The sequence below is a fragment of the Zootoca vivipara genome, chromosome 2, assembly GCF_963506605.1.
Source record: "Zootoca vivipara chromosome 2, rZooViv1.1, whole genome shotgun sequence".
Taxonomy (NCBI): Eukaryota; Metazoa; Chordata; class Lepidosauria; order Squamata; family Lacertidae; genus Zootoca; species Zootoca vivipara.
In genome coordinates, this window is record NC_083277.1 from 118335253 (window position 1) to 118362098 (window position 26846).

The 26846-nt window shown below is 43.9% G+C and overlaps 1 protein-coding gene across 2 annotated transcripts in view; it reads right to left on the minus strand.

The window, feature by feature from the left end:
• The window catches only part of COL5A3 (collagen type V alpha 3 chain), a 117954-nt gene that overhangs the window by 12234 nt on the left and 78874 nt on the right, over positions 1–26846 (minus strand). For both annotated transcript variants that reach the window (XM_035101564.2, XM_035101583.2), the window contains 22 exons: positions 26605–26649; positions 24403–24456; positions 22885–22929; positions 22518–22571; positions 20899–20952; positions 19226–19279; positions 17912–18019; positions 15899–15988; positions 14861–14914; positions 14451–14558; positions 9356–9463; positions 9048–9101; positions 8802–8855; positions 8343–8450; positions 7339–7392; positions 7190–7243; positions 5268–5321; positions 4078–4131; positions 3715–3822; positions 2826–2879; positions 2003–2056; positions 729–782 (listed from right to left, as the gene is read on the minus strand). In XM_035101564.2, coding sequence (XP_034957455.2) covers positions 729–782; positions 2003–2056; positions 2826–2879; positions 3715–3822; positions 4078–4131; positions 5268–5321; positions 7190–7243; positions 7339–7392; positions 8343–8450; positions 8802–8855; positions 9048–9101; positions 9356–9463; positions 14451–14558; positions 14861–14914; positions 15899–15988; positions 17912–18019; positions 19226–19279; positions 20899–20952; positions 22518–22571; positions 22885–22929; positions 24403–24456; positions 26605–26649 — 1476 coding nt within the window. The remainder of the gene's footprint in view (positions 1–728; positions 783–2002; positions 2057–2825; positions 2880–3714; positions 3823–4077; positions 4132–5267; positions 5322–7189; positions 7244–7338; positions 7393–8342; positions 8451–8801; positions 8856–9047; positions 9102–9355; positions 9464–14450; positions 14559–14860; positions 14915–15898; positions 15989–17911; positions 18020–19225; positions 19280–20898; positions 20953–22517; positions 22572–22884; positions 22930–24402; positions 24457–26604; positions 26650–26846) is intronic.

A 26846-nucleotide genomic window follows, 5' to 3' on the forward strand; every position in this document is an offset into this window, starting at 1 on the left:
TGCATGGCAGGGAATAACTGAAGAGGGCTCTTGTTTTGAATATATGTAAGTATTAGTTAATCTACTCTCAAATTCTGCTTTAGCTGCCTTACAACAGACACCCAAAAGTAATTAAATGAAAATGCAAACCAATGTATCATCTGAACAGTCTTTTGGTAACAAACTTTAGAAAAAGACCAAATGTACAGAGACCTTAGCAAGGAACAAGGGCTCATTCCAAGGCTGGATCCATGACCTGTTTCAACAAGAAGCTCTGGAGCTCTGCACTAAACCTTTTGAGTTCTTGGACTTGAACACCTTTTTTTTTTGCAAAGTTTGTTCAATAACATGTATTTATTAGGCCAGGATTCTATTTTATGTTTAGTTTTTTTTTGTTATGGACAGGTCAAATTCCTTATGTGGGCATGCACCTGATGTGCAACAAAGTCACACATCTACACAAGACGAAATTGTCCATCATTGTGCAGGATTCCTCTAAAACCATGAGATGTAGGAGCATGCTGTTAAACCAAACAGAAAACTGACAACCCAAATCTCACGAGTGATTCCTTCAAAATCATGCTCCTGAGTTAAATAGAGCAGCCTCCCAAGTATTTATATGTGTAATTTCAACCAAAAATTTAAATCCTTTGGCATTTATTTAGAAGGCATAATCTATGTAAACAATGTAAATGAGAACGTGCAACTTCTTAGACTTCCCTCTCACTGGAAAGGCAGCCCGAACGTACCCTCTTTCCTGGTGATCCAGGAGGACCTGGCTCCCCAGAAGCTCCAGGGGGTCCCTGAAAATAAAACAGAGCAGATTATTCTTTCAACCACCACACCATTCAGGTGAGGGATTACTGGTGGGAGAGACAGAAAATCTCTTGTAAAATCAGCACAATCCTCTACATGTCGAGTCAGAAGTAAACTCTATTGACCTCAATGAGACTTACTCTCCAGCAAGTCCCATTGCCAGTGTCTACGGGAGTGCCACTGTGTGTAAGGATACCAGAATGTTGAACTCGGGCTTGGCAGAGCAGGGTTCAAATCTCCCCTCAGCCATGAAGCTCACAGGGTGACCTTGGGTCAGTCACCATCTCTTAGCTTAATCCTTTTTATACCTACTGCCCACTAATGCATCTTTCTTGATGGTAAAATTTCCCTACCACCCACCAGTGCTCAATCAAAGGAGGATTCAGCTTGTGCCGTAGAACCCCCTACCGTCCACCTAGAATCCTGAAATGCCCACTAGTGGGCGGTAGAGACCAGGTTGTCAACCCCTGGCTTAATCTACCTCACATGGGTGTCATGAAGATGAAATGAGGAGGAGGAGAACCATATACACCACCTTGAGATCCTTGGACAATTGAGGTGGTACATAAATGTAATAATAAAAAAATTAAAAAGATGACAGTCAGTTACCACATGAAATTATATTACTTGCCTTTATATTTGCACCAGCCCTAGGTAACAGTATCAAGCAGGTGTGGGAAAACTTTGGACCTCTAGATGTTGGGGAACTACAGTTCCCATCATCTCTAGCAAGCATAGCCAATGACCAGGGATGATGGGTATTGTAGTTCATCCACACCTGGAGAGCCAAAGTATCCCCACACCTGGTATAAAGTGAGAATAATTGCAAAGAGTGAAAGCTTCCTACATCACAGATGTTTAAACCAAGCATCCCCAAACTGCGGCCCTCCAGATGTTTTGGCCTACAACTCCCATGATCCCTAGCTAACAAGACCAGTGGTCGGGGAAGATGGGAATTGTAGTCCAAAACATCTGGAGGGCTGAAGTTTGGGGATGCCTGGTTTAAACTCTTTGATGAATGTCAACTTACCATGTTTCTTTGGGTAGAGTAACTACAAGGCAAAGCAGTTTAACTATGCATTGAAGCAATACCCAATGTATGCCACAAACTACAGACAGGTGCTGTTTGGCTACTGACCCCAGATATTTTTTAAGAAGCCGAACAACATAACCAATGCAATGATAAACTTATGCCTGCCATACTCACTGGAAGTCCAGGATCCCCTATATCACCTTTCTCACCAGAAACTCCATCCAGACCCTTGAGCAGAAGAAGACAGAAGCAAATCAGAACCTATCAATTCTCATCTGGGAACAAGTTGCTTTAAATACAGAGAACTGCAACAAAATGTTGCAGCATTGAGTGCTCTAGTTCAGGGTTCCAGCCAGAAGTTCAGCTAATCATGCCTTCTGTCAGAACGCGCCATTCCCTTATCCCTCAGTTTTCTATTTTTTTTTGTTTTTATAAGATATTTATTGATTTTATAGCAAACAAAAACATACAGAATATAAAATACAAAAACACACAAAAAAATTCCAACTTTCTATATCTTAATTCAAATCTAACACTGTTGACTTCCTTATTCCTCCTCCAACTGTGTTACATTGTAAATCATCTTTAGTAATTTCTACATCTTGTCCTTAAACTTATTTTCCATTTTAACTAAGCCTTTTTTCTATTATATTATTGTATCTTAACATATATTTCAAATCCTTTTCCAAACTTATAACTACATCTAAATATATTTACTCCTCTACATTTTATATTTCTACAGCCTCTTCCCTCAGTTTTCCATTTTTGGTTCCAACTAGTCAGCATTTTGTAGTCACCAAGCATGCTCAGGTCTCACTGGGCTGTTCTCCCCAAATGCCTCCCCCCCCAAATGATTTTGATATTTAAGTTTTCATCCGATGCTGGAAACTGAGAAGTAATGTCTTCAAGACTTTTCTCATACTCCAATAAACTGGTATCCATCATCCGAAGCCAGATATCAAACATGCAGAGGCTCCTTTCAAAATCAGATACTCACTGGAGGACCAGGATCTCCGGAAGGGCCTGGGTCACCTGGGAATCCTATCGGACCCTGCAATGAAGGGACAGGAGTGGTGAGCACCAGACTACAAAAAGCACAATTTCTCTAGAGAGGAAACCTAGAGAAGTCCGGGTGGCACACAGGGGTGAATCTACTATGAAACTAATGGAGCTTAAGCTTTAGGGCCCCTAATCTTGGAGGGCCCCCAGAAACAACTATAGTCTACATTGCTTAAAAAGTGTATCATGGATGTATATTATTCTGTGAACCACCCTGAGATCTTGTGATGAAGGGTGGTATATAAGTTTAGTAGGTAAATAAAAATAAAATACATAACATTTCCCCAATTTTCATCCCCTCCATAACTCAAAATTTATAACGCATAGAGATTTTTTATCCACATCAGTGACTTTGACATGTGAGGTAATCCAGTTCAGCAATTTTAATCAAAATCTGAAGCGTAATCGTTAATTTAAAAAAACACCCAAAATTTGTGGTGATCTGTTGTTGAACAACCTTGTTATTGGTTTCAAAGGAGCCCCCATAACAGTTCAAGTTTCAGGGCCCCCGAAATGTAGGTCCATTACTGATTGCACAGTTCACTTTGTGATGGATTCCTGCCTTGAGCCAGAGGTAGGAACAAACGGGGTTTTTTGTCTCTTCTAGTACTATTCCATGGCTCTTCTCTGAGTGTCTCTTTGAAGCTACAGTATAACTCTGCTCAATGGGACTCTGTGGTGCCAGTTTCATTGGAATCTGTTATGAACATAGGACTGGGTGATCAGTAGGGCCACAGAATTTCTTTGCAGCTCTTTGGCAGCTAAAGTGACACATCACTGAAGACAGTAGCCCTTGCCATTTTTTAATTCCAAAGCCAACGACTCACCAGGTTCCCCTTGGCTCCATCCTCTCCTGGGGGGCCCTTCTTGCCAGGGGGCCCTGCAGCTCCTGATTGGCCGGAATCTCCTTTTTCACCCGCATCACCCTTCACCCCCTGCAAATTCACACAGAGAGATGCCAATCAGATGGGGGTGGGATTTGGGATGGAAACAGACTTTGCAAAAGTAGCTTCTCATGCTGCTCTTTTAAACTTAGTAAAGAGGGTCGCGTCTCTGCTAAGTGACTCAGCTCCAGCGATTTATCCAGCCTTAACAGAAGTTGGGTTGGAACAGGCATACTCCAGGAGAGGTACGGGGTGGGGTGGGGTATTGCATTCCCCCCAGTTTCTCTCCCAAACTCAGCAACTCACTTGCCGGCCTGGCTCCCCTGGAGGTCCAGGGTCTCCTGCTTCCCCGTCTTCACCCTAGAAGAGGCGAAAGAAATGGAAATCTCAGTCCAGTCATGCTGCTCCCCAGTTCCAACCTGGAATGTCTTTTCAGAAAATGTGCACTGACATATTAAAATACCTCCATCAACACAATTTTTTAAAATGAAAAGACCCAAGGGCCTACTGACACCTTTTCTGGATGCTTCTTTTCCTATCTGATAGGGTTGTAAAGAAATATGGTCACAGAGCCAGCTATTCTATGAGCTGGTCTCTGCTAAGAGAAGGACGCATCTCTCAGGGCTCACCCATGGCTTATCTTGTCCTGCTAAAGCTGCTCCTTAGCACTCAATTGGAGCAAGCAGCAATTCGGATTTTCCCTGGATTGCCATTTGTTCTGATATTTCGCTAAAGAGCAGGTTTTTCCTTGGAAAGGAGCAGGGCAAGGGGGGAAACCATAGACCCATGCCTAGAAAGCGCGGGTCAAGCGGGAAACTGCTCAGTTCCCATTTGTAGCAAGAATGACATGGAGGGAGATGTGATTTCTCTGATCTGTTTCAGATGCATGGTCATTCTGGAAATGTTAATCAGGAGATTGCACTTGCATTCATGCAAAGTGTGCTTCTTGTGTGACTCTGCAAACACAGCCTTCTGTCTCCTGAGGCAAGTTTCAGCCCAAGCACCTCTCACTTTGTAAACTGAGCATGGCTCTTCTGAGGACGCTTTCCCTGTCTCCCAGTTTAATTGTGCACCTCATGACCCCCAATTTGCTCTATGATTTTCTCTCCACATGCCAGCATCTAATGCACACACATAAACAACACTTACAGCCCCTTTAACACCTCCAGCTTTCAAACAGCTCCCATTTTGTGCTTCCTAAAACATACTGCATTTTCTCTGTCCTACTTAACCCACAGTTCCCTGCACCTGGCAAAATACTCTGCTGCTGGAGAGAAGATCATGCTGCTGGTAAAGAATCCAGACATCTCCTTACATTACATATTGAAGGATGGGCTGTATATATAGTTGATGTTTTTCTTGTAGCCCACTATGCAAGCACCCTAGAGAAAAATCCCATGGCTCTTTCAATGCTCTGCATCCTGCTTCCAATCCCTGAACTCACCACGAAGTGCACAGAGCAGCTCTCATCCCCTAATATCTTGGCTTCGACTTACCTTTTCACCAACAGCACCTGGCTGTCCCAGCCCACCAGGTTGCCCCTGTGGGCCCTGGAACGAAAAGAGACACCTTAAGACAAAAGCATGCCCTAGACGACCACAGTGTCATCCCTTGTCAAATCTTACCACTTGTTTGAACAGTTCAGAACTTTTTCCACCCACCAATACTTAACCAAAAATCTTCTATCCTCCAACTTAACTCATTCACTGTTAGCTTCCCCCTCGGACTCAGAGAAAATAACCGACACTTATTATCTTTAGCCCTGTTTCAATGTGATGTTCAATATATGCAAAAGATTTCCTAACCCTGATACTCCTCCCTATGCATACAGGTTGTGGTATAGAAGCTGGAATCATTTCAATCTTTGCAGACACTTCTGAATCTGGGCACTTGCCTAAATGCTCTTGGAGGTCCTCATGAGGTTACTTTACATCAGGCATTCCCAAACTGCGGCCCTACAGATGTTTTGGCCTACAACTCCCATGATCCCTAGCTAACAGGACCAGTGGTCGGGGAAGATGGGAATTGTAGTCCAAAACATCTGGAGGGCCGAAGTTTGGGGATGCCTGCTTTACATGCTATTTTATCCTAAACAGCTGCTCCTCAATAGTTGCAGCTAATGAGATCTACTGGGTATACTCTTCTGGTGGTATCATCTGTCCATCAAATGAGTACAACACAGGCATGTGAAAAGACATTCTTGGTGGATTTTTATTTTTATTGATTAAATTTGCTTAGCAGTGCCATTGATCAAGGGGAAGGCTGATTTTTAAAATCATTAATTATTAATATTAATTCTTAATAATTATAACTATTACCTTGGCTATCATTTTAGTTATATGCTGGGTTTATTGGCAAACTTCACTAATCTGATTAAATTATTTATTTTCTACCTTTAGATCTAGAGAACCTCCAAGAACCCATGTTTTATGGTTCTGTTTATATTGCAGCTAGAGCTATTAGAACGATGGCATAAAAACCCAATCAATAAATACCATGATAACCACCCACCACTTGATAATGGTTTGAAGTTGTCATTATAACTTCATTTAATGGTCAATTACCACGCATCATTACCGTGTAGAGGATTACTCATGCTGTGATAAGTACATCATAACTATCATGTAAGCAGAACATGTGACCTCACCACAGGGAATCAATGCACTCAGAGCATAGGATCATAGAATTGTAGAGTTGGAAGGGGCCATTAGAGTCATCTAGTCCAACCCTTTGCAATGTAGGAATCTTTTGCCCAACGTAGGGCTCAATCCCACAACCCTGAGATTCAGAGACTCATGATCTCCCAACTGAGCTATCCACATCTCTGGCATGTGACACAACAGGGGTAGATTGAGGTGGATACACACTATGTTTTGGTTTGTTATCTGTCCTGCCATTTTATGCAATCTATGGGTGTGTGTTTTTAAAATAAAATCATACAATCAATTCATAGTATTCCAACCACAGTGGCATCAGAAATCCTCACATCCTTCGCATCAGCCTCTGGGCTCAGACTCTATATAAAATCAGAAACAACAGAGTTCCATCCATCCAGCAAATTCTGGTCCATATGCTGGTGCTCCTACCATTCCCCAGAGGAGGAACGAGTCCAGGAAGTGTCTATCCAGGGTGTTTTGACTGACGAAGAGGCCCTTTTCCATTCCAGCTGTCATTAAGAACTACAGTGTAACTTTAAGAATGCATGCCCGAGTTTCCTTGTTTTCCTCTGCTCTCTTCCTCTCCTTTTCCTTTTATGTTGGGTCTTTTAGATTGCAAGCCTGGGGAGCTAAGACTGTTATATTTTTAACTACTCTTATGCAAGCTGCTGTAGGAGTCTTATTGGCTAAAGAGTGGTGTCATAATGAATAAATAAATTCTGCCCCATCTTGCTTTATATAGTTGAAAAAATGTTACTCACATCGCCCCCACTGGGACCCTGGGGGCCTCGGGGCCCTGGAGCTCCTGGTGGGCCCTAAAGAGAGGCCAGAGAGAGGGGGGGATGAGATTCACAACAAGGCACAGGCAGATGACTCCAGAGCAGGTTTAGGTGAAGCAAAGGAATCTTACCATTGGGCCAACATCGCCACTCTCGCCCTTCTCCCCTGGGGGGCCTGGCATCCCCTGTGAAGAAAGCACACACACACACCAAACAAAGTAAGCAAGTGTAAAGCATTTCCACCATTCTGCTGATATTCCTCTAGTCTGGCTAGCACTGATGAGAGTTCAAAAGACATAATCTAAATATTCAGAATTCAAATGTGAATGCTTAGTCTTAAATTTCAGAATTTATATCAGGGTTCTTCAATCCGGGGAGAAATTTCAAATTTGGTGGAGAGATGTGTGTGCCTGTGAGTAGTTAAGGTCCCTGTGGTAAGATTCAACTGAGTGAAACACTTTTTTAAAATTTAGAAATTCAAATAAGAAATTTTGAATTTTTACTATTGCAAATATAATTTTTTCAGCAATCCACAGTTGTGAGACCATTTATTTAACCCTCAACACTTAGAAAAAAACAAAATATTTTGAATTTCATGGAATTTACAGAATTAAAAATTTCATACAGAAATTTGCCTTAGCTTTAGTCACAGTCCCAAGTTCCCTACAAACCATTTCTAGATAGCCTGAAACCTATTGAACAGTATGAGATACAGGACTCCTCTTGCAGAAATATGATTTATTAAATGTGCCAATACAAATGGAAGTCAAAAACTCTGTAGCTGCTTATAAATTAAGACTTCGGAAGCAGGATGAAATAAAATCCTCTCACCTTGAAATCTAGCACGCGGGAAGTCATACAAAATGTATAATTGGCTTTATAATTGCTATATATTTGAATCTGAATTGTAATTTGAGATTGATAAAATGTTGTTTATATTGGATTTTAGTAATAAAAAATTAATAAAAATTATTTACAAAAAGAGAGAAATAAATCTACTGAACAAAGCTGGGGAAATCACTGAATATTACTTTCATTCTCACTGCAAGAGCTCACTTAAGAAGAAGTCTAGTCATTCCAAGGTACCGCCAATGAAATAGTTTCATGTTGTCTAACCCCTGGCTCCGGCACTCACTTGTAAACCAGATGGGCCACTAACACCTGGGAATCCACGGGCTCCTTCATCTCCTTTCTGGCCAAACATGCCCTGCTGCCCTCGGCGCCCAGACTCTCCATCCGCTCCCTGTTAGCAAGACACCATGTCAAGATTCCCATGTCAATCAACATCCTCCATCTCTTTTTAGTAGAGCCAAAAAGTTGGGATTACAGAAGTGGAAGGCATCACACTCAGCCTAGTCTCTAGTATTTAAGCATATTGTGATGTCCACTAACATCAATCAGTGCTGCTTAGAGGTCCTCTGTTGAGTAAGAAGTATTTTCATTTTGTTAAAAAACAAAAACAGATGAAAGAAAATGGTGATATGGGAGGGTAGTTGAGCTGTGCCCAGAGGACTAAGAGAGGGGACAATTCTTTCTATAAAAGCTTTCTGAGTATATAGGCCAGTACAGATTTTGGCATGGAGTCAATACTTACTGCAGGGCCTGGATGTCCAATAGGACCCTGGATCCCAGTAGGTCCTGGGGGACCCTAAAAGAAGAGAAAGAACATGATACAGCAATGCTCTCCCTAGTTATTCTCTCTCCTTTCTTCTAGTTTCTTTCAAAAGATCTCCTTCGTCCAGTTAATAAAGAATCTATAAGCAATCATGGCAACACAGTTTAAGGGGTAGCAATGCCAGACAATACCCTGAAGTCTGCCAGCCACCTGCCTCAAACTCACCGCTTCTCCTTTGTCGCCCTTGCTTCCCTTTTGTCCTGGGCCACCCATCTCTCCCTGCAGAAAGAGGGAGAGCAGAATGAGAACATAGAGCATCACCATGGGAACCATTGCTGCAGAAACCATTGTCAAGCAAAACACCGAGTCCCACTGAGTCAAGTCTTGGCTGGAGAAACCAAGGCTGTGGAAATCATTGCTAGGGATAGCCAAGAATCTGTTCTCGGGAAACAAAAACTGGTCTTTGTAGCTGTATGAACCCTGAGCAAGTTTCCCCTCCTCCTCCAAATTCAGGCGGAGTGCAGGCTGCCTACCTTATCGCCATCTTCTCCAGCAAGTCCTGGTGGTCCAGCTGGGCCCGGAAGACCCAATGGGCCTGGGATTCCATCATGGCCAGATGGGCCCATTGGGCCTCGCTCACCCTGGGAAAGTGGAGATACGAATGAGGGCCGGGGGGGGGGGTAGGACAGAGAATGGCATCGGGGTAAGTACATGAACAGTCTTCTTCTTTTCTTCTTTGGTGATCACTCGTGGCCAAGTAAGATTGTCTTCCATGAACAATCTTAACAGTGAGTCTGTAAGTGACTGTGGAAGCCAATTCTGGATCCACACGTCCCTCCACCATGGGGACATAGGTTTCCGGGCAGGAGTTGATCACAATGAGGGTTTGCCTTTACCTTTATGAACAGTACCAGGAATATCACACAGAGGGCATGGAGACTAGTAGTTTGCAGGGACCTTAAAATGTCTTGGGCTATGTCTGCTTCATCTGACTTTTTCATTACTTGCTCTAGTGAGTGTAAGTATTTATGGCCTTAACGACCCATAAATGTAGGATCTCCCTCCTCCCAGCGTACAGATGTCACAGCAGAACTGTTTAACCCTTTAGCAGCTCTGATACTCCTCACAGTGAGTTCTATAGGTAGCTCATGTAATTCACAGGGAATTGTGTGTCCTGTCCTGATGAGCATTCCACTTTGACTTCTTTTTAAAAGTGCTGATGTTAGCAACCTATACAAGCAAATATTAACCTAAATGCACCTGTTTACCAATATACAGTGGTACCTCAGTTTACAAACACAATTGGTTCCGGAAGTCTGTACTTAACCTGAAGCGAACTTTCCCATTGAAAGTAATGGAAAGTGGATTAATCCATTCCAGACGGGTCCGCGGAGTACTCAACCTGAAGCGTACTTAACTCGAGGTATGAGTGTAATTGGTTCTGGAAGTCCGTACTTAACCTGAAGCGAACTTTCCCATTGAAAGTAATGGAAAGTGGATTAATCTGTTCCAGACGGGTCCGCGGAGTACTTAAACTGAAAATACTCAAACCGAGGCGTACTTAAACTGAGGTATGACTGTAATTGGCCATTTGGACAACTGTTTTACAACACCCTTCCCACTCACTGACTTTGGCACCCACCTTTGCCTATAACTCCTTTTCCTTTCTTATTAACATTTTCCATTGGTAGCAGTGTGACACATCAAATCTCCATCACTGAACCTTGTTTCCTGTTCTCTTCCCCTCTGACACAACACTCAGATACACACTGAAACATCTTAATGTTCTCTTGAACTTATTTCTTCCTTTCTCCTTTTTTCTGTTTTACACAGCTCAGTCAGATTTGGAGTGGCTATCAAAGAAGTTTGTGTGCACATCTGCTTTGCCTAAGAAACCCTAAAAGGGACGTGGGTGGTGCTGTGGGTTAAACCACAGAGCCTAGGGATTGCCGATCAGAGGGCTTCCGGTTGACCGCGCCATCTTGACCAGTCGGGGGTCCGTTCAGCGGAGCGGACCTCGGCGCTTCAGAGGTGGAGGGGATCGTTCCAGCGAAACGAACCCTCCTAAAAAGCCCCAAATCGAGCTTTTGGGGGACAGATTTTGCCTGGCGGCGCCATTTGCGGGGTCTCTCCTCCCTGGATCGGCTTTGTTTAAGCCCCCGAGAGCGAGGAGGTGATCCGCGGCGGACAGGCTAAGATTGCTACTCTGAGAGCGCGAAGCTGCGAGACTGGAAAGTGGAGGCGGCCAATTCTTCCAAGAAAATTCAGCAAAGTTTGGACCATGAGTAATTTGGTTCTTTTTTGGAATTTAAATTAGGAAAATTTGCTTAAAGAAGAGAGGTAAAAAAAAACACGGAAGTCGACCTCCTTCTAATGATGGCGGAAAGAAGCAGTTAAGAAAGAAAATACCCGATGCCAAGATAATTTTGGACTTGTTTTGTTTATGTATCTTCAAGAGCTAAATTGGAATCCCCTTCTGCGGCAGGGTTAAGGGGAGAACGTGTGAATTTTAAAAAAAGTAAAGTCTCTTATCTCCGCTGGGATCAGCAGCCCTGACGGACTCAGCAAGATCTGTGAGAGGAGGGAGAATTGAAATAATGTCGATACAATGAACTGTAAGAACTACCTTTGAAATTTCCCTCTGGACAGTTACAATTTGGAAAAAAGTAATAGATTCTTAATTTGTGGATATATGGTAACCAGTTGGGAAAAATGGCGATCGCATGAAGAAAAGTAACCACTTCCCGTGCACTGGAATGATACTGTGTCCTTGAGAGGAACACAAAAATGTCAACACACGACTATTCAGCCGGATTCAAAGAAAGAACTCTGAGACTCCTATGGGAACTTACAATTGGAACATATAAATATAATGTGCAATTAAGAGAAATGAACCAACTTCTTCAAGGGGACAAGGGACAAAAAATGTTGGATGAAGGGATCAAAGAAGAAATAGATGGATCTCAAGAATTATCTCAATTTTCGGATCAGGAGGAAGTTTGTAACGAGAAGAAAGAAGAAAAAGTTTTTGAGCATGCGAGCCGGAGAAAGGATGCCCCCCTGGAAGGGGGAACACAAACTATGTTTGGACTTCAGAACTCCCATGGGAAACAAAGACAGTTGAAGTGGATTAATTACATTGAGTGGAACATAAAAATAAGAAAAGGGCAACAGGGAGGGAATGGAAAATCTGGATATGTAAAATATTGCAGGAAGGGAGTGGGGTGAATGGAAAAAGGTTTTATGTTTTAAGGCTGGCTAAAATGGTTTTGAAACTGGTTTTTGGTATATGGATTGTGGAATTTGCTGAATCAAGAAGGGATGTGCCGTGAACAGGGGGGGAAGAGGCTAAGTTAGAAAGCAAGGATATAAAATGGAATAAGAAAATAAGATATAGAATTTATAAATTCATGAGAGCTCTTGCAGAAAATTTGGGCAAGGGAGGGAAAATAGATTAGTGAAGTGGTTTTTTTTTTCTTTTTAGATTAGAAATGAGATTATTAGTATAGCTGTAAAAAATGCATTGGAAGAAATAGCTGGGTGTTCCAAACTACCCCTGCGGGTCGTCTTTGTTCTGGGGTCCCTTGGTGGCAGGGGGGGACTACCGGAGTGGAGGGGGACAAGGGGAGGGGGAGATCCAGCTGAAAAAGAACCATTCCTCGCTCCTCTCTTGCACCCCGGAAGACCTCGGTGGCAGGGAGAGCTCTGGGGTGCGGGAGGAAGGGGGGAATGGAAGGAGATATATAATTAAAATAAAATTATAGATAATTGGAGTGAATGGCTAAATAGATAAGGATAAATTAAATAGGATTAAAAGGGTTGGTGAAAAATGAGAACTGTAAAAGTAGATATGGCAAATGAAAATCATTAAAGGGGGGGTTTGGGGGAAGCCCAAGAGACAATGTTTAAGAAGGAAGATAAGGTTTAAATTCGCTTTTTGCTTTTTTTTTCCTTTGCTTTTTGATGTTAATGTCTTGTTTTTTATTTTCTCTTTCTTGTTGTGTGTCCTTTTTTTCTTCTTTTTTGGATCTGTAAGTTTGGAAAGACAGTTGGGTGGATAACCGCCTACTCACCTTCTTGTCATCCTGGGGCCTCTTGGTGGCAGGGGGAGGCTCTGGGGGGGAGGGAGGGAGGGGGAAGGAGAAACCCAACTATAAAATGAACCACCTTCGATTGTCCACTTTCCGGGGGATTCTCTTGTGGGAGGAGGGGGCTCTTGGAGGGTGGGTAGGAGAAGGTGGAAAATATGTTATGTATGTTTATGTTTTTTTTATATGCAAAATCAATAAAAATCTATTTTTTAAAAAAAGGGATTGCCGATCAGAAGGTCGGCAGTTCGAATCCCCGTGATGGGGTGAGCTCCCATTGCTCGGTCCCAGCTCCTGCCAACCTAGCAGTTTGAAAGCACGTCAAAGTGCAAGTAGATAAATAGGTACCGCTCCAGCGGGAAGGTAAATGGCGTTTCCGTGCGCTGCTCTGGTTCGCCAGAAGCAGCTTTGTCATGCTGGCCACATGATCTGGAAGCTGTACGCCGGCTCCCTCGGCCAATAAGAGATGAGCACCGCAACCCCAGAGTTGGTCACGACTGGACCTAATGGTCAGGGGTCCCTTTACCTTTACCTTTTTAAGGAACCGTAAACTCCCCATCCAAAAATTCAAACAATAGCCTAGTCAGTGTGAGAGGAAGGAATGCTTTTATATTCAATCTTAGTCTTACTCAGACTGACTGAAACAACTTGAGTCCATTAATTTCAATGGCTCTATTCTGAGTAGGACTTAACTGGATATTAATTGATCACATGAAATGCTGCATATGACAAAAAGACGGGGGGATCTTTTTGAGAACTACCACAGGTGGCACTGGCTAGGAACGTTAAATATTTCAGATGGAAGAAGACCATGGTAGGGAAAAGGATTAGAGGAGGATGATCTGGCTGAAAGATTCATTTATGGTGCAAATAAAAAGCAGAGCTTAAGGTTCATCCCTGGAACCTGTGAAGCAGTAAGAAAGACATGTGTCTATACAGAATGGCTTTTCTCTACCAATGCATGACCAAAGACAACCTGAGATTGGGGGTGAGGGGTGACTAGGCTACTATATCATGGGGTCAGGTAGAGGTGGCAAGTTCCACCCAACATGGGGAGGGACTGTTGACATTGTGACATTGTGTGTTGTGACACACACAAGGCCTGGCGAGGCTTGTCGCTATTGCCACAAGGCCCAAGCCCTCAATATTGGGGAGGGCTCAGCCCCATCCCAACAGACTTTGGGGGCTGAATACACCTCAGACCTATCGAGTTGGCAGGGTCAGGGGTGTGGCCTCCTGAATGGGTTGAGGCATGGGCATAGCCAAGGGGGAGCAGGGAGGGGGAGCTACCCCCCTAAATCAATAAAAATATATACCTAACTGAGGTTCGCCCCCCCCCCCTCCAAAAAAAACCTGACTATGCCCAACTATGCCCATGGGTTGAGTCATGAACTTTTCTTTTTGAAAAAGTGTGCATGCACACGAAAGCTCATACCAATGACAAACTTAGTTGGTCTCTAAGTTGCTACTGGAAGGAATTTTTAAATTTTCTTTTTCAGTGACTGATCACTGATGGCATGGGAGTGCGACTGATACATACCGGTGCCCCTTTCTCCCCTGCTGGGCCAGGAGGTCCTTGGTTGCCCCCTCGCCCGGGCAGCCCAATACCCCCAGCTGCTCCCGAGGGGCCACGCTCACCAGGGGAACCCTGTTGGAAGAGAACAAATATATATACCCATCTCCTTCTTTGGAGTCCTCACTACTCTAGGTCTCTTTTTGGAGGCAACCATCATCATTACCAAACCAACGCAGGCTGCAATGTCACTTCCAAGCATTCCAGGTGTGCTGCAACAAATGTTTCCCTATCACAGCCCTCCCCAGCCTAGATGGCACTGTGTCAGGAAGGCTGCTCTACCTCACCAACCATTGACACTACTGTGCCCCACAGACCACATATTTGAGGACTCCTGTCTTCCTTGTAAGCCCCAAAGGAAATGCCAGCCTACTTACTGTGGGACCTTGAGGACCAGGAGGCCCTTCAGCCCCCTTCAACCCAGTTGGTCCCTGTGGAGAAAACAAAACAATCGATTAGGGAGGGTTCAGAATTGTCCATCTTTTTGAGACCTGAAGTGAATGGATGCAGCTTCAGTGGCAGAGCACATCCTTTGTACACAGAACGTCCCAGATTCCATCCCCGGCCATCTCCATTTAGGGCTGGGAACAATCAATATAAACAATACTTAGATGGGTCAATGACCTGAATCAGTCTAAAGTAGCTTCCTTTGTTTGGTTTCTTGCAAAAAGTGATTTAGGCTGAAAAGTCAGATTGGTTGCGGGAAATCTTGGGCAAGGGAGTTCCTCCTCTGGGGTCAGAAGGAAAGAATAGCTAACAGACCCAAGCCAAGGTTTAGCTAACTTCACCCTAATTGTGAGAGCAGGAATGTGCCTCTATCAGAGTAAAAACAAAAACAAGGCATTTGTATTTGTGCTTCTGCTTCATTTCTAGGTTCATACACTATGGCAGGTTTTCTCCAGATGTTGTTGAGACTCCAGCTTCCATCAGTTCCAGTCAGCATGGCCAAAGGTGAAGGGGGATGGGAGCTGTAGTCCAGCAACATCTGGAGGGCATTACAGTGGCTATTTCTGCACTACAGGGAGAGTCTCTCACCAGAGGGTGCAGTATGCCAAAAAGGGAGACTGAAGGGTGATGTGAAAATAGCTCTAAGATATAAAGGAAGTACATGGTGGGCTAAGTGCCACATCTTCCTCAAATGTGGGCATGATCTCTATGTGTGCAGATTGCTTGAGCTTGATTTAGGGAGAGGTGTGTAGGCAGCATTTAGAAGGGGAGAGGGCTGCATTGAAAACTTCATAATTTGAGGTTCTTGGTTTAAGGAGGAAGGTGATAAGGGAGACACACACATACTGGCTGTTTATAAACTTTTTGCAGGATATGCCAAAGCTGCAGCTTCTGCTCCATATCCAATGGAGTAACACCCCCACACACCCCCACACCAGTCCCTTCTCACCAGTGTGACAAACACTTACAGTCTCCCCAGCAGGACCTCGAGCCCCAGTGAAGCCTTTCATTCCAGGAGGGCCATTTTTGCCTGGGATGCCACTATGTCCAGGATCACCCTAGAGAAAATAAAACCTGGTTACTATGCAGGGAGAAGGAAAGAGGTACAAAATATTGGGAGAAAAATTATGCCCTCTTTGTCCATCGGCATGGGGAATACTTCTGTCCATATTAATATGGGCTGGTTTAATTTTCCCTCCTGTATAGACCATAAAGGATATCAGATGTCTTCATGCATGTGTACTTTGCACACAGTCTCATTGCACTGGATTTTGAGGATTTCAGGCTGCAGAAATAAATTGTTAGTTCCCATGTAGGCTATTACCGAAATGCTAAAACTATATATATATAAAAGCAGATGCAGCACTTTTGCAATATACATAAAATAGATCCATTGACATTAACATGGATGTCCATGTTGGGACTACAGTGGTACCTCGGTTTACAACCACAATTGGTTCCGGAAGTCTGTACTTAAACTGAAGCGTATTTAACCTGAAGCGAACTTTCCCATTGAAAGTAATGGAAAGTGGATTAATCTGTTCCAGATGGTCCGCGGAGTACGTAAACTGAAGCGTACTTAACCTGAAGTGAACTTTCCCATTGAAAGTAATGGAAAGTGGATTAATCCATTCCAGATGGGTCCACGGTGTTTGTAAACCAAGGCGGTTGTAAACCAAGGCGGTTGTAAACCGAGGTATGACTGTACATGCTTAAGAGATTTACAAAAATATAACAGTGGTGTGACACCTAAGGCTGCATTTGAATGACCTCTGTATAAAATAATAACAAAGAAATAAGGAAAATTGGTACGATACGTTGTAAGAATGTATTAGAAAAGATGAAAAGATGAAGGTAATAATCATATGTACATTGGATATTAGAAAATTTAAATCCCCAGGAGTTGATGGGAAGTCTATTACACATTAGTAAGAACATTTAACAAAAGAGACTGTTTAAGATTGAATCAATTTTTATTTGTATATTTACATAAGATTACTTACACAAGATCATTTTATGTTTATATAAGTTTGTTTTTGTTATGTATGGAACTTAATAAAGCATGGAAAACTTTTAAAAAAATAGGAAGAACTTTCCAACAGTTAGAGCTGTTCAACAGTGAAACAGTCTCCCTCAGAAGGTGGTAGACTCTCCTTCTTTGGAGGTTTTTAAGCGGAGGTTGGATGGCCATCTTCTACAGATGCTTTAGTCAAGAATCCTGCATTGCAGGGGGCTGGACTGGGTGACCCTTGGGGCCCCTTCCAACTCTACAATTTTATGATTCAATGAAATCTCAGCCTTCATAAATTAATTTAAATTAGCACTAGGCATTAAAAGATCAGTCTATTTCTTGTTTGTCAGCAATATCAAAAGCAACACAATGGCCAGAAACAATTACAATGTGAAAAACTATATGGAATGATTCAAAACATCAAAACTAACAAACTGAAGTCTCTCAAAGCCTCTGAAAGGCCTTAAATGAATCACGGTGCCAGACCTTACCAAGCGGAGAACAAGCTGTGAAGCTTCGTATAATCAGCAAATGTCCAATTCTGGTGTCCAACTCTGAACTCTGCTGAACAGTGTTTCCAGATAACAACTGTTTCATTGAATTCTTCATCAGCCAATTAGTTCAAAACTCATAAGTAGAAATATATGTAATTTCCTCATTAACCAATCTTTTTTCGAATAGATATAATATACATGTGAATGAAAAATACTCTGGAACAGTGCTCACGCAATTATGTAGTCACTGTATTTTTCATTCGAATTAGTGTTGAACTGTTTTGAATCATTCCATAAAGTTTTTCACATTGTAATTGTTTCTGGCCATCATGTTGCTTTTGATATTGCTGACTCATATTGTGCAGCACAGGGGTTTGTTTGCTTGCTGTTTCTGGTTTGTGTCAGATCTGATGTGTTAATTCACAAGTTTCTTACAGTTTGTTATTATGACACACATTTCCCAGGTGAGCACTCACCTTGGCACCTTCCCTTCCAGCAGCACCTGGCAAACCTTGTTCTCCAGGGGGACCGGGGGAGCCTGGGTGGCCTCTCTCCCCCACGGGACCAGTTTCTCCAGAGTTTCCCTGTGGTACAGAGAAGGTACACCACTTGAGAGCAGTTTGGGAGCAAAAACCAGCAGAGGCTGCCTGGAGGCACTGGGACAACTGGCGACGGATTTTGCTGGTTCCTAGTTTCTGGTAGGCCTCATCAGACACCACAGTGAGACTGTATGCAATGCAACAACAAACAGGGCTTGATAAAAGATTGCCCCCTCCCACCCACCCACCCACCTCTTTCCTGCACCCGTGATTATGACAGCTGTGCTTGGAGGGTTTTGCTGCTGCTGCTATTGTTAAAAATTATAATGGTTGGCAGCCTTTGATAATTCAGTTCCTACATGAATTCTCTTACCTGTCTCCCAGCCCAAGTCATGTACATTAGTTAACTATGAGCTGCCTGAATAAGTATTTCTGTTTCTTTATTCTAAACCTATTTCCAATCAATGACTATGAGTATTGATAGAGCAAGGGAGTATGCAATTTCTCTCTAATCACTATAAATCTTGATTGGGTCATTCCCATGTCTTTCTTCTGAACTAAAAAGGCATGACCCCTTAAAAGGAAAACAGGGAACAGATATTTCTACCACACTCTGTTTGCAAACCTCTTGTGGGGTATCTAACTATCCCCTGGTGGAGATTGATTGCTGAACTGGATAGATCTGCAGCCCACTTTATTCCAATCAAGCAAGAGCATTATATGCTCTTACAGTTGTGAGAATCTATAAGGCACTGGTGTGTATGTGTGTGTGAAACCAGAGTCTCCAACACCAGCCAGATTCCAGTTCCTCAGAAGACCAGGCCTTATGAATAAAGTTAGCTGACTTCGCAGCTTGAATATCATCAGGTGATCTAACAAGACTATTGGGACACACCGACTCCTGCAGCTAAACCAGTTGCTGAGTTTGAGCAACTTGTCCCTGAAGAGCCAGCAGACTCCTAGCCTCCTTAAACTGACAGCTGATATCTGATCCTTCCTGTAATGGATCAGCTTTCTAACATTCAGCCCTTTTTATCCTTATCTGTCTGTGCCTAAACTGGACCCAGCTGCAGCCTGACTCAGAGCAAGGCCAAGGCCTGACAGAATCCGCCCTGTGCACAGGATCACACAAAGGAGGTTCTAGACCCCACGGTGAAGTTCTGAACCCCTCATCTCCAGTCAAGCACCACCATCTATTTATCTTTTATTATTTTGACTGTGGTAATAAGAACTAAAGCTTTTCTTCCTTACCTGTGGTCCCACAACTCCAGTAGGTCCTGGTGGGCCAGTTTTGCCATGAAATCCCTAAAAATAAATAAATAAATAAATTTATATCCCACCCATCTGACTGTGTTTTCCCAGCCACTCTGGGCGGCTCCCAACAGAATATTAAAAACACAATAAAACATCAAACATACAAAACTTCCCTAAACAGGGCTGCCTTCAGATGTCTTCTAAAAGTCGGATAGTTGTTTATTTCCTTGACATCCAATGGTAGGGCGTTCCACAGGGTGGGTGCCACTACCAAGAAGGCCCTCTGCCTTGTTCCCTGTAACCTCACTTCTTGTAGTGAGGGAACCGCAAGAAGGCCCTCAGAGCTGGACCTCCATATGCGGGCTGAATGACGCTCCTTCAGGTATACTGGGCCAAGGCCATTTAGGGCTTTAAAGGTCAGCACCAACATGTTGAATTGTGCTCGGAAATGTACTGGGAGCCAATGTAGGTCTTTCAGGACCAGTGTGATATGGCCTTGGTGGCCACTCCCAGTCGCCAGTCAAACTGTCACATTCAAGATTAGTTGTAGTTTCTGGGTCACCTTCAAAGGTAGCCCCACATAGAGTGAATTGCAGTAGCCCTAGTGGAAGCGTATACCACTCTGACGAGACAGTCTGTGGGCAGGTACCCACAGCCTGCGTACCAGATGGAGGTGGTAGACAGCTGCCCTGGACACATGCCTCCATGGATAGCTGCGAGTCCAAAATGACTCCCAGGCTGCGTACCTGGTCCTCCATACCTGCCCGCCTCCTGTCCCCCCAAAACAGTACTTCTGTCTTGTCAGGATTCAACCTCAATCTGTTAGTTGCCATCCATCCTCCAACCATAGCTGCCAAGTTTTCCCTTTTCTCGCGAGGAAGCCTATTCAGCATAATGGAAAATCCCTTTAAAAAAGGGATAACTTGGCAGCTATGCCTCCAACTGTCTCCAGACACTCACATAGGACCTTCACTGCCTTCACTGGTTCTGATTTGAAAGAGAGGTAGAGCTGGGTATCATTCGCACACTGATGAACACCCAGCCCAAACCCCCTGATGATCTCTCCCAGCAGCTTCATATAGATGTTAAAAGAGCCCATCACCCAGACCTTCCTGGCTCACTTTTATGAGCCAGGGTGGGCAAGGATCAAGGAGACAGGTGGTCGGTTTCACTAGTCCAAGCAGCCTATCCACATCCTCGGAGGCGTTTTGGGGTACCCCAACTACTTTGCTGGTGTAAGAACAGATGTACGCCATTACTAGATTCTGATTCGGAATGAGAGGTCATGTTTTAAGCTGTCTCTGCACTGTAAATATCTTGCACAATAACAGTCTTTAAAGACCAATTGGACTCAAGCAGAGTTACTCTAGAGTAGCCACGATGACCCTCTGACAAGAGGTTTAGCTGTTGCCCGATCAGCCAGTTCTGTTCACTTGGAAACTGTATCTTGTTTTCCTTTGCTCTAGCAACAAAGTGGAAGGCACTGTGGAGAGCCAGCAGTGGCATGCAAAGCCCATTAAGAGAAAAGGGTGGAGGCTCCCGGGCTGGCATAGACAGGCCAAGAAGAGCATTTGAGGTTACAGGGAAGGAACACTTGGAAAGTCTGGCCTTTGCCTAGAGCCCCCAAATGACTAGAACCAACTTTGCACTGTGCTCAAAATGATACTCACCGGCTCACCACGCTGACCTGGATGTCCCGGTAAACCATCCTTCCCAGCAGGGCCCTACAAGTTAAAAGAAAACTTTCAGATGGCCAGGAGGGATCCTTTGCCCAAGAATCCCTCCTTAGACAGCTGCAGGCACACTCCAAACACACATCAGAGAGTTTGAATAAGTGTGCAAAAGGTTTGTGTCATAGGGCCTCAGTCTGGTCTACAACTGCCCTTCATGGTACTGTCTACAATATTTTTTGTCTTTTTGGTATGAGATCGTTGGCAGCCTGTACTGAGGCAGATTAATAAAACTAATGCAATAAAGTGATAAACACCTGTGAGAAAGATTAGCAGTTGGGAAACATTTCAAGTCTATGAAAACCAGCAGACAAAGATTGTGCTCTTTCGAGTGCTCTGATCAAGAACATGGGAGGAGAGGGGAAGGCAGTGAAATATGAAGACAACTCTGCTGGACAGCTCCCCAGTCTAAATGCCAGAGAGCAAAGATGGGAATAAGACAGCTCTGAGATCTAATATGATCAGCCACCTGGTACCCTCCAGGGATTTTCAAAATGAACATGTCAAGCTATTGCAATTTTGTGATAGAAACATGCCTCACAATTTATGCTGGTTCCCCCCCTTCCCCCATCTCTTTCATACAGTTGGAAGTTGCAGGTAAAATTCATTTTGCCAGAATGTATCGCCTGTGGCGACAACAAATGAGGGGGTGGTGAATTTCAATTTGAACAAATTTCTTTAGTTCACAACTGTTGAACAAAAATTCCCCTTCAAACAAATACTGACCAGAAATGAGAAGCTTAGATATCAAAAGGTAGCACTGCTGTGACCATGAACAGGCCAGATTTTATTTGGGGATGGAACATGAAGCAGCCCTATAATTTGAAAATAACAATATGGCTGCCAAGTCATTTATACTGTTTGTTGCCTCCAAACCACGCTCCCCTTGTACATTCCCTGCAAAAGAGTTGATGGATTGGACCTCCTCTCCATGCTGAACAAAAAGTCAAAATGGTGACGTATCCAGCCTTTAAAGTCTTGTACCCAGAGACTTTTATACTTTCCCTCACACACTGGTACAAATGCACTCACATTGGCAGCACATCCACCTATTCAGCATTTATGTCAGTTTAACCACATTTATGTTAGAAGCTTCTTTGGGATGCAGAAAATGCAATCAAATGCAGTAAGCATAGGGATTAATCTAGCCTCCATCATACCAGTGGCTTTAAAAGCATTTTTCCTATAGGAGAAGTGAGGCAGGGACTGGCTTCTTAAGACTCTTGAGGAGTGCCTCCAAGAAAGCATTAGTTCCCCCCTCCCAATACTACAGCCAAAACCTCAAAGGCAAAAGGGAGTCATTCTGCACGCCCCCTTGCCCTCACATACTTGGGTCCTATCATGTAAAGGACACAATATTATCTCAGGCTGTTTCCATAGCAGATGCTTAAACTGGGTTTTGCTTTCTTTGCAAGTGTTGGCCTAAAACAGCTAGACTGTACATTTTTCTTCCACAAGGCACTCTTGGGTTTGAATGCCTCATGGGACGACCGTCCCCTACCAACACCATGCTTCTAGACAAGTAGGAACTTGGGCCTGGGGGCCCGTGGGATACTTACAGGTGGGCCCTTGGGACCTGGGAATCCATTAGGGCCCTGTGGACCGGAGGGACCCTTAGGAAAGAGAAGGGGAAATGAGATTGTGAGAGGCTTTCTCCATCTTCCTTGCCTTGCCTTTGACCTCCTCCTGCCCATCTCAGTCACTTAACCTCTTAGACCTCATTGGTGGCACTTGTCTTCTTCAATTCAGCTTTTGTTCTTCCCACCCACTGCAGCATGGGTCTGTTACCTAGAGTAAAACCTCACCCTCCACAACTCTGGTGCCATTTAAGACATCATAGCTTCTTCGGTCAAAGCAGAAACTGGACTGCTGATATCACCCTCTCCAGGGTTCCTTCCCTTGCACTGACCTGATTCCTCAGCTTACCTTTTCCCCAACAATTCCTGGGGCTCCATCGTGGCCTGAATCACCCTGTGGGAAGAAAGCATTGTTGAAGGCTGGCAGAAAAAGATCCCAGCTTTTGATTGCAATAAATGTTGGGGACCATAGCTGTCAAGTTTTCCCTTTTCTCGCCTATAAGCCTATTCAGCATACGGGAATTTCCCTTAAAAAGGGGGAGAACTTGACAGCTATGTTGGGGACTAGCATGTAAAGCGGTCTTAGAGGAATAAGGTTGAAGACCCAGCAATAAGAAGCACTCATTCAGTAAGGTCCAGTTGTGACCGACTCTGGGGTTGCGGTGCTCATCTCGCTTTATTGGCCGAGGGAGCCGGCATACAGCTTCCGGGTCATGTGGCCAGTATGACTAAGCCGCTTCTGGCGAAACCAGAGCAGCACACGGAAACACTGTTTACCTTCCCACCAGAGCGGTACCTATTTATCTACTTGCACTTTGAGGTGCTTTTGAACTGCTAGGTTGGCAGGAGCAGAGACCAAGCAACGGGAGCTCACCCCGTCGCAGGGATTCGAACCGCCGACCTTCTGATCGGCAAGCCCTAGGCTCTGTGGTTTAACCCATAGCACCACCCGCATCCCTACTCATTCAGTAGGGGAGCTAGAAATAAGGACTAGAAATAAGGTAGAAATAAGCTAGAAATAAGGACTAGAAATTCATGTGAGTCAAATAATTCATTCAGATGGCTGACTTGGTGCAGAGTTCCTGCGACTATTCGATTTTGAATAGCATGATTGAATGCTCTTCCATAGCAAAATCTTACTCCCTGTGGGAAAAGCAGCATGTTGGGGAGAGGGTTGTGGTAACTGAGTGTATGGTCTAATATTCTTGTTTTCTTTGTTCATAAATAACCTATAGAATCCTAGAATTGTAGAGTTGGAAGGGGCCCCCAGGGTCATCTAGTCCAGCCCCCTGCAATGCAGGAATCTCAGCTAAAGCATCCAGGACAGATGGGCATCCAATCTCTGCTTTAAAAACCTCCAACGAAGGAGAGTCCACCACCCTCCATCCCATGGTCAAACAGCTCTTACTGTCAGAAAGTTCTTCATTTAAAGAAACATCATTTAAAAGGAAACTGCACTGTAAGCAAAAAAAACTGACACAGCAAAAAGAAGCAGGAATCATGGCTAAACCACCCAAAGGATGCACAAGTGATTTCAACAATAGCCTTGAGGGAAACAGTAGTCTCTAGTGAACAGCACTGCCTCTTAGTAGTAGTGAAATTACATAATTTAGAGATTGGCTGGGGGGGGGGGGGTCGGGGTGGAGGGGACAACAAAAGGTTTGAAGACAGGTTGGCCTCAGGGCTGTTCCTTAGAAAATATGCTACGCAGAGTCTAAAAAGGTCCTGCTATGAGATCAGTGGAAGCCAACCCATAAATTATGTAGATGAGAACAGGGTTGTGCTCCAATGGAGAGCACTGAGGGGAACAAACATCCTGCAGAGGTCACAGAGAAACGTACAAGACCACATGCACAGGCAGACATACCTTTGGTCCTGGTTTTCCTGTGGGTCCTGGCAAACCACGTTCACCTGGAAGACCCTAGAAAGGGAGAAAGGACACTAAATTTCATAGCCTGGTAAATGCCACATGGGGGCTGCGCCAGACTTTGGAGGTCCCACGTGATTTAGAGTGATGAAATTGAGCAACCAGACTGGGTAATTCCAGAAGACAATATCTCATTTCAGCACTTGCATGCTAAACTAAGAATGCAGGAGGGTAACTGAGTGAATTGCAACTTTTCGGGGGGGGGGAGGGTATGGCATGTCACATGATCATGACTTCATGCACTAGCCCCTGGAAGCTGTACGCCGGCTCCCTCAGCCAGTAAAGCGAGATGAGCGCCACAACCCCAGAGTCGTCTGCGACTGGACCTAACGGTCAGGGGGTCCCTTTACCCTTTACCTTTATGATATATGAAGGGTGGAAAGGGTGCTGAAGGCCTCAGAACTTGAAAGAGGCAGTGGGGCAGCTACTCCTAAAACAACCTCTGGATTCAGAGGTTTATTCCAGGCATCCCCAAACTGCGGCCCTCCAGATGTTTTGGCCTACAACTCCTATGATCCCTAGTTAACAGGCCAGTGGTCAGGGAAGATGGGAATTGTAGTCCAAATCATCTGGAGGGCCGAAGTTTGGGGATGCCTGGTTTATTCCATGTCCTGCCTGGTTGGCCACACTCCTTTTAGGGGCAAGGTGCTTGAGAAAAGTGCAGGCAGTCCAGCTGTAGGCCTTTTTTCAAGGAAACTGATGATCAGAACTCATTTCAATCTGGATTCAGGTCTGTTTTTCACCCTGATGGATGACCTCCAGGAAAGATGGCAGGGGCGTCCCTGCCAAACCTCCTAATCTCACAGCTGCTTTTGATACTGTTGGTAAGGTATTCTCCTGGATTGTATCCATGGGCTGTGATGGGGAAGCACTGTCTCCCATTGGCTTGACACTTGCTTGCCAGAGAAGCCAGGCAGTTCCAGAGTCACGTTCAGCGATGGTGCCTCAGTCCCTTGGAGGCTGAACTGCAAGGCGCTGTAAGGCACTATCTTATCCCGAAGGCTAAAACAGCTATATGGCCACTTGAGAAGATCACCCTGTTATCCTGTTCAGTTGCCTGCACTGTTTTAAATGAGGGGTTTTAATTGTATTTTTCTTACTCTATCTTTATTTGTAGCAGTACATTTATTGCATTTTGATTCTGTAATTTCTGTAATTTGCTGTGGGTTACACACGATATCCATTTTTTCTGAATAAATATCACAGACGATGGCAGTAACCATATCTGGCTCTGGTCCTTGCCATTACCCATCACATTTTTTAAAGTTCATTTTATTTTAATGATTTCTAGGCCACCCTCCTAGCAAAAGTCCTCTCATGGCAGCTTACATTAGTAGAATAAAACAAAAGATCAGTGCTATAGTATTAAAGTTAAAACATTTCATAAGACAGCTTTTATAAAATTAATTGAAAAAGGTAATAAGAACAATGTGAAACCAACAGTTTAAAACCAGCAGCAATATAAAACACTAATAAACACTAATTAAAAGCAGCTCAGAAGAAATGGCTTTTCAAGACCAATTTAAAAGCCAGCACTGAAGGGGCCCAACATATTTCTGTCCCACTTTTCTTAGCAGTATTTTCACATCATTGTAATTGGTTTTTTTCCGAGTAAGTAATTGTACCGTATGTTCAAGTGGCAGGTGCTTAAATACAGGAATACAGGTGCTTAAATACAGGAAATTGGCCAACTTGGATCCGTATCAGTGGATTGATAGATCAATAAATAGAGATAGAGATAGAGATAGGAAGCGCTCCAGTGGAGTAAAATGACAGGCCTTTGGAATGGTGTCCCTCCCTCGCACCCATTTGTGGAATGCTATCCCGGGGGAAACTTGCCTGGCACCACAAAATGTTTTTAGGCATTAGTCCAATACATTTTTATTTCCTCAGGCATTCAGTAGCTTAGTTGGGCTCTGCTGTGGTGCTCATCTTTTAGTGAGGTGGGGTAGGTCTTGTTCAATGCATTGTGTTATTGGATGAACATATTAGGATTTTTGAATTCCCTGGTTTAAAATCTATTTTTCTGTTTGTTTGTATTTTATCTTGTTATGCTGCTTTGAGACCTTTTTGTACAAAGCGACTAAAAGAGGTTAATAACAATAAAAATAAGCTGTGCTGTCACATTGGGTAAAAGCTCACCGGGGGACCCCGTTGTCCCGTCTGCCCAGCCTGGCCAGCTTTGCCCTGTGAAACATAAAGAGAAACGGAAGATGAGACAGAAAAGTAGGGCACCCATACATGCTCTCATTATGAGATGGCACCGTGCCTCAGCACTTTGGTCATCCAGAGGCCTCTGTCGCTCTAGGACGCTCTACTCACCAGAATTAATAAGGCAAAGAAGTCCTGTCTTGCCCAGAGATGCTGTCTTCCTTTCAGATCCA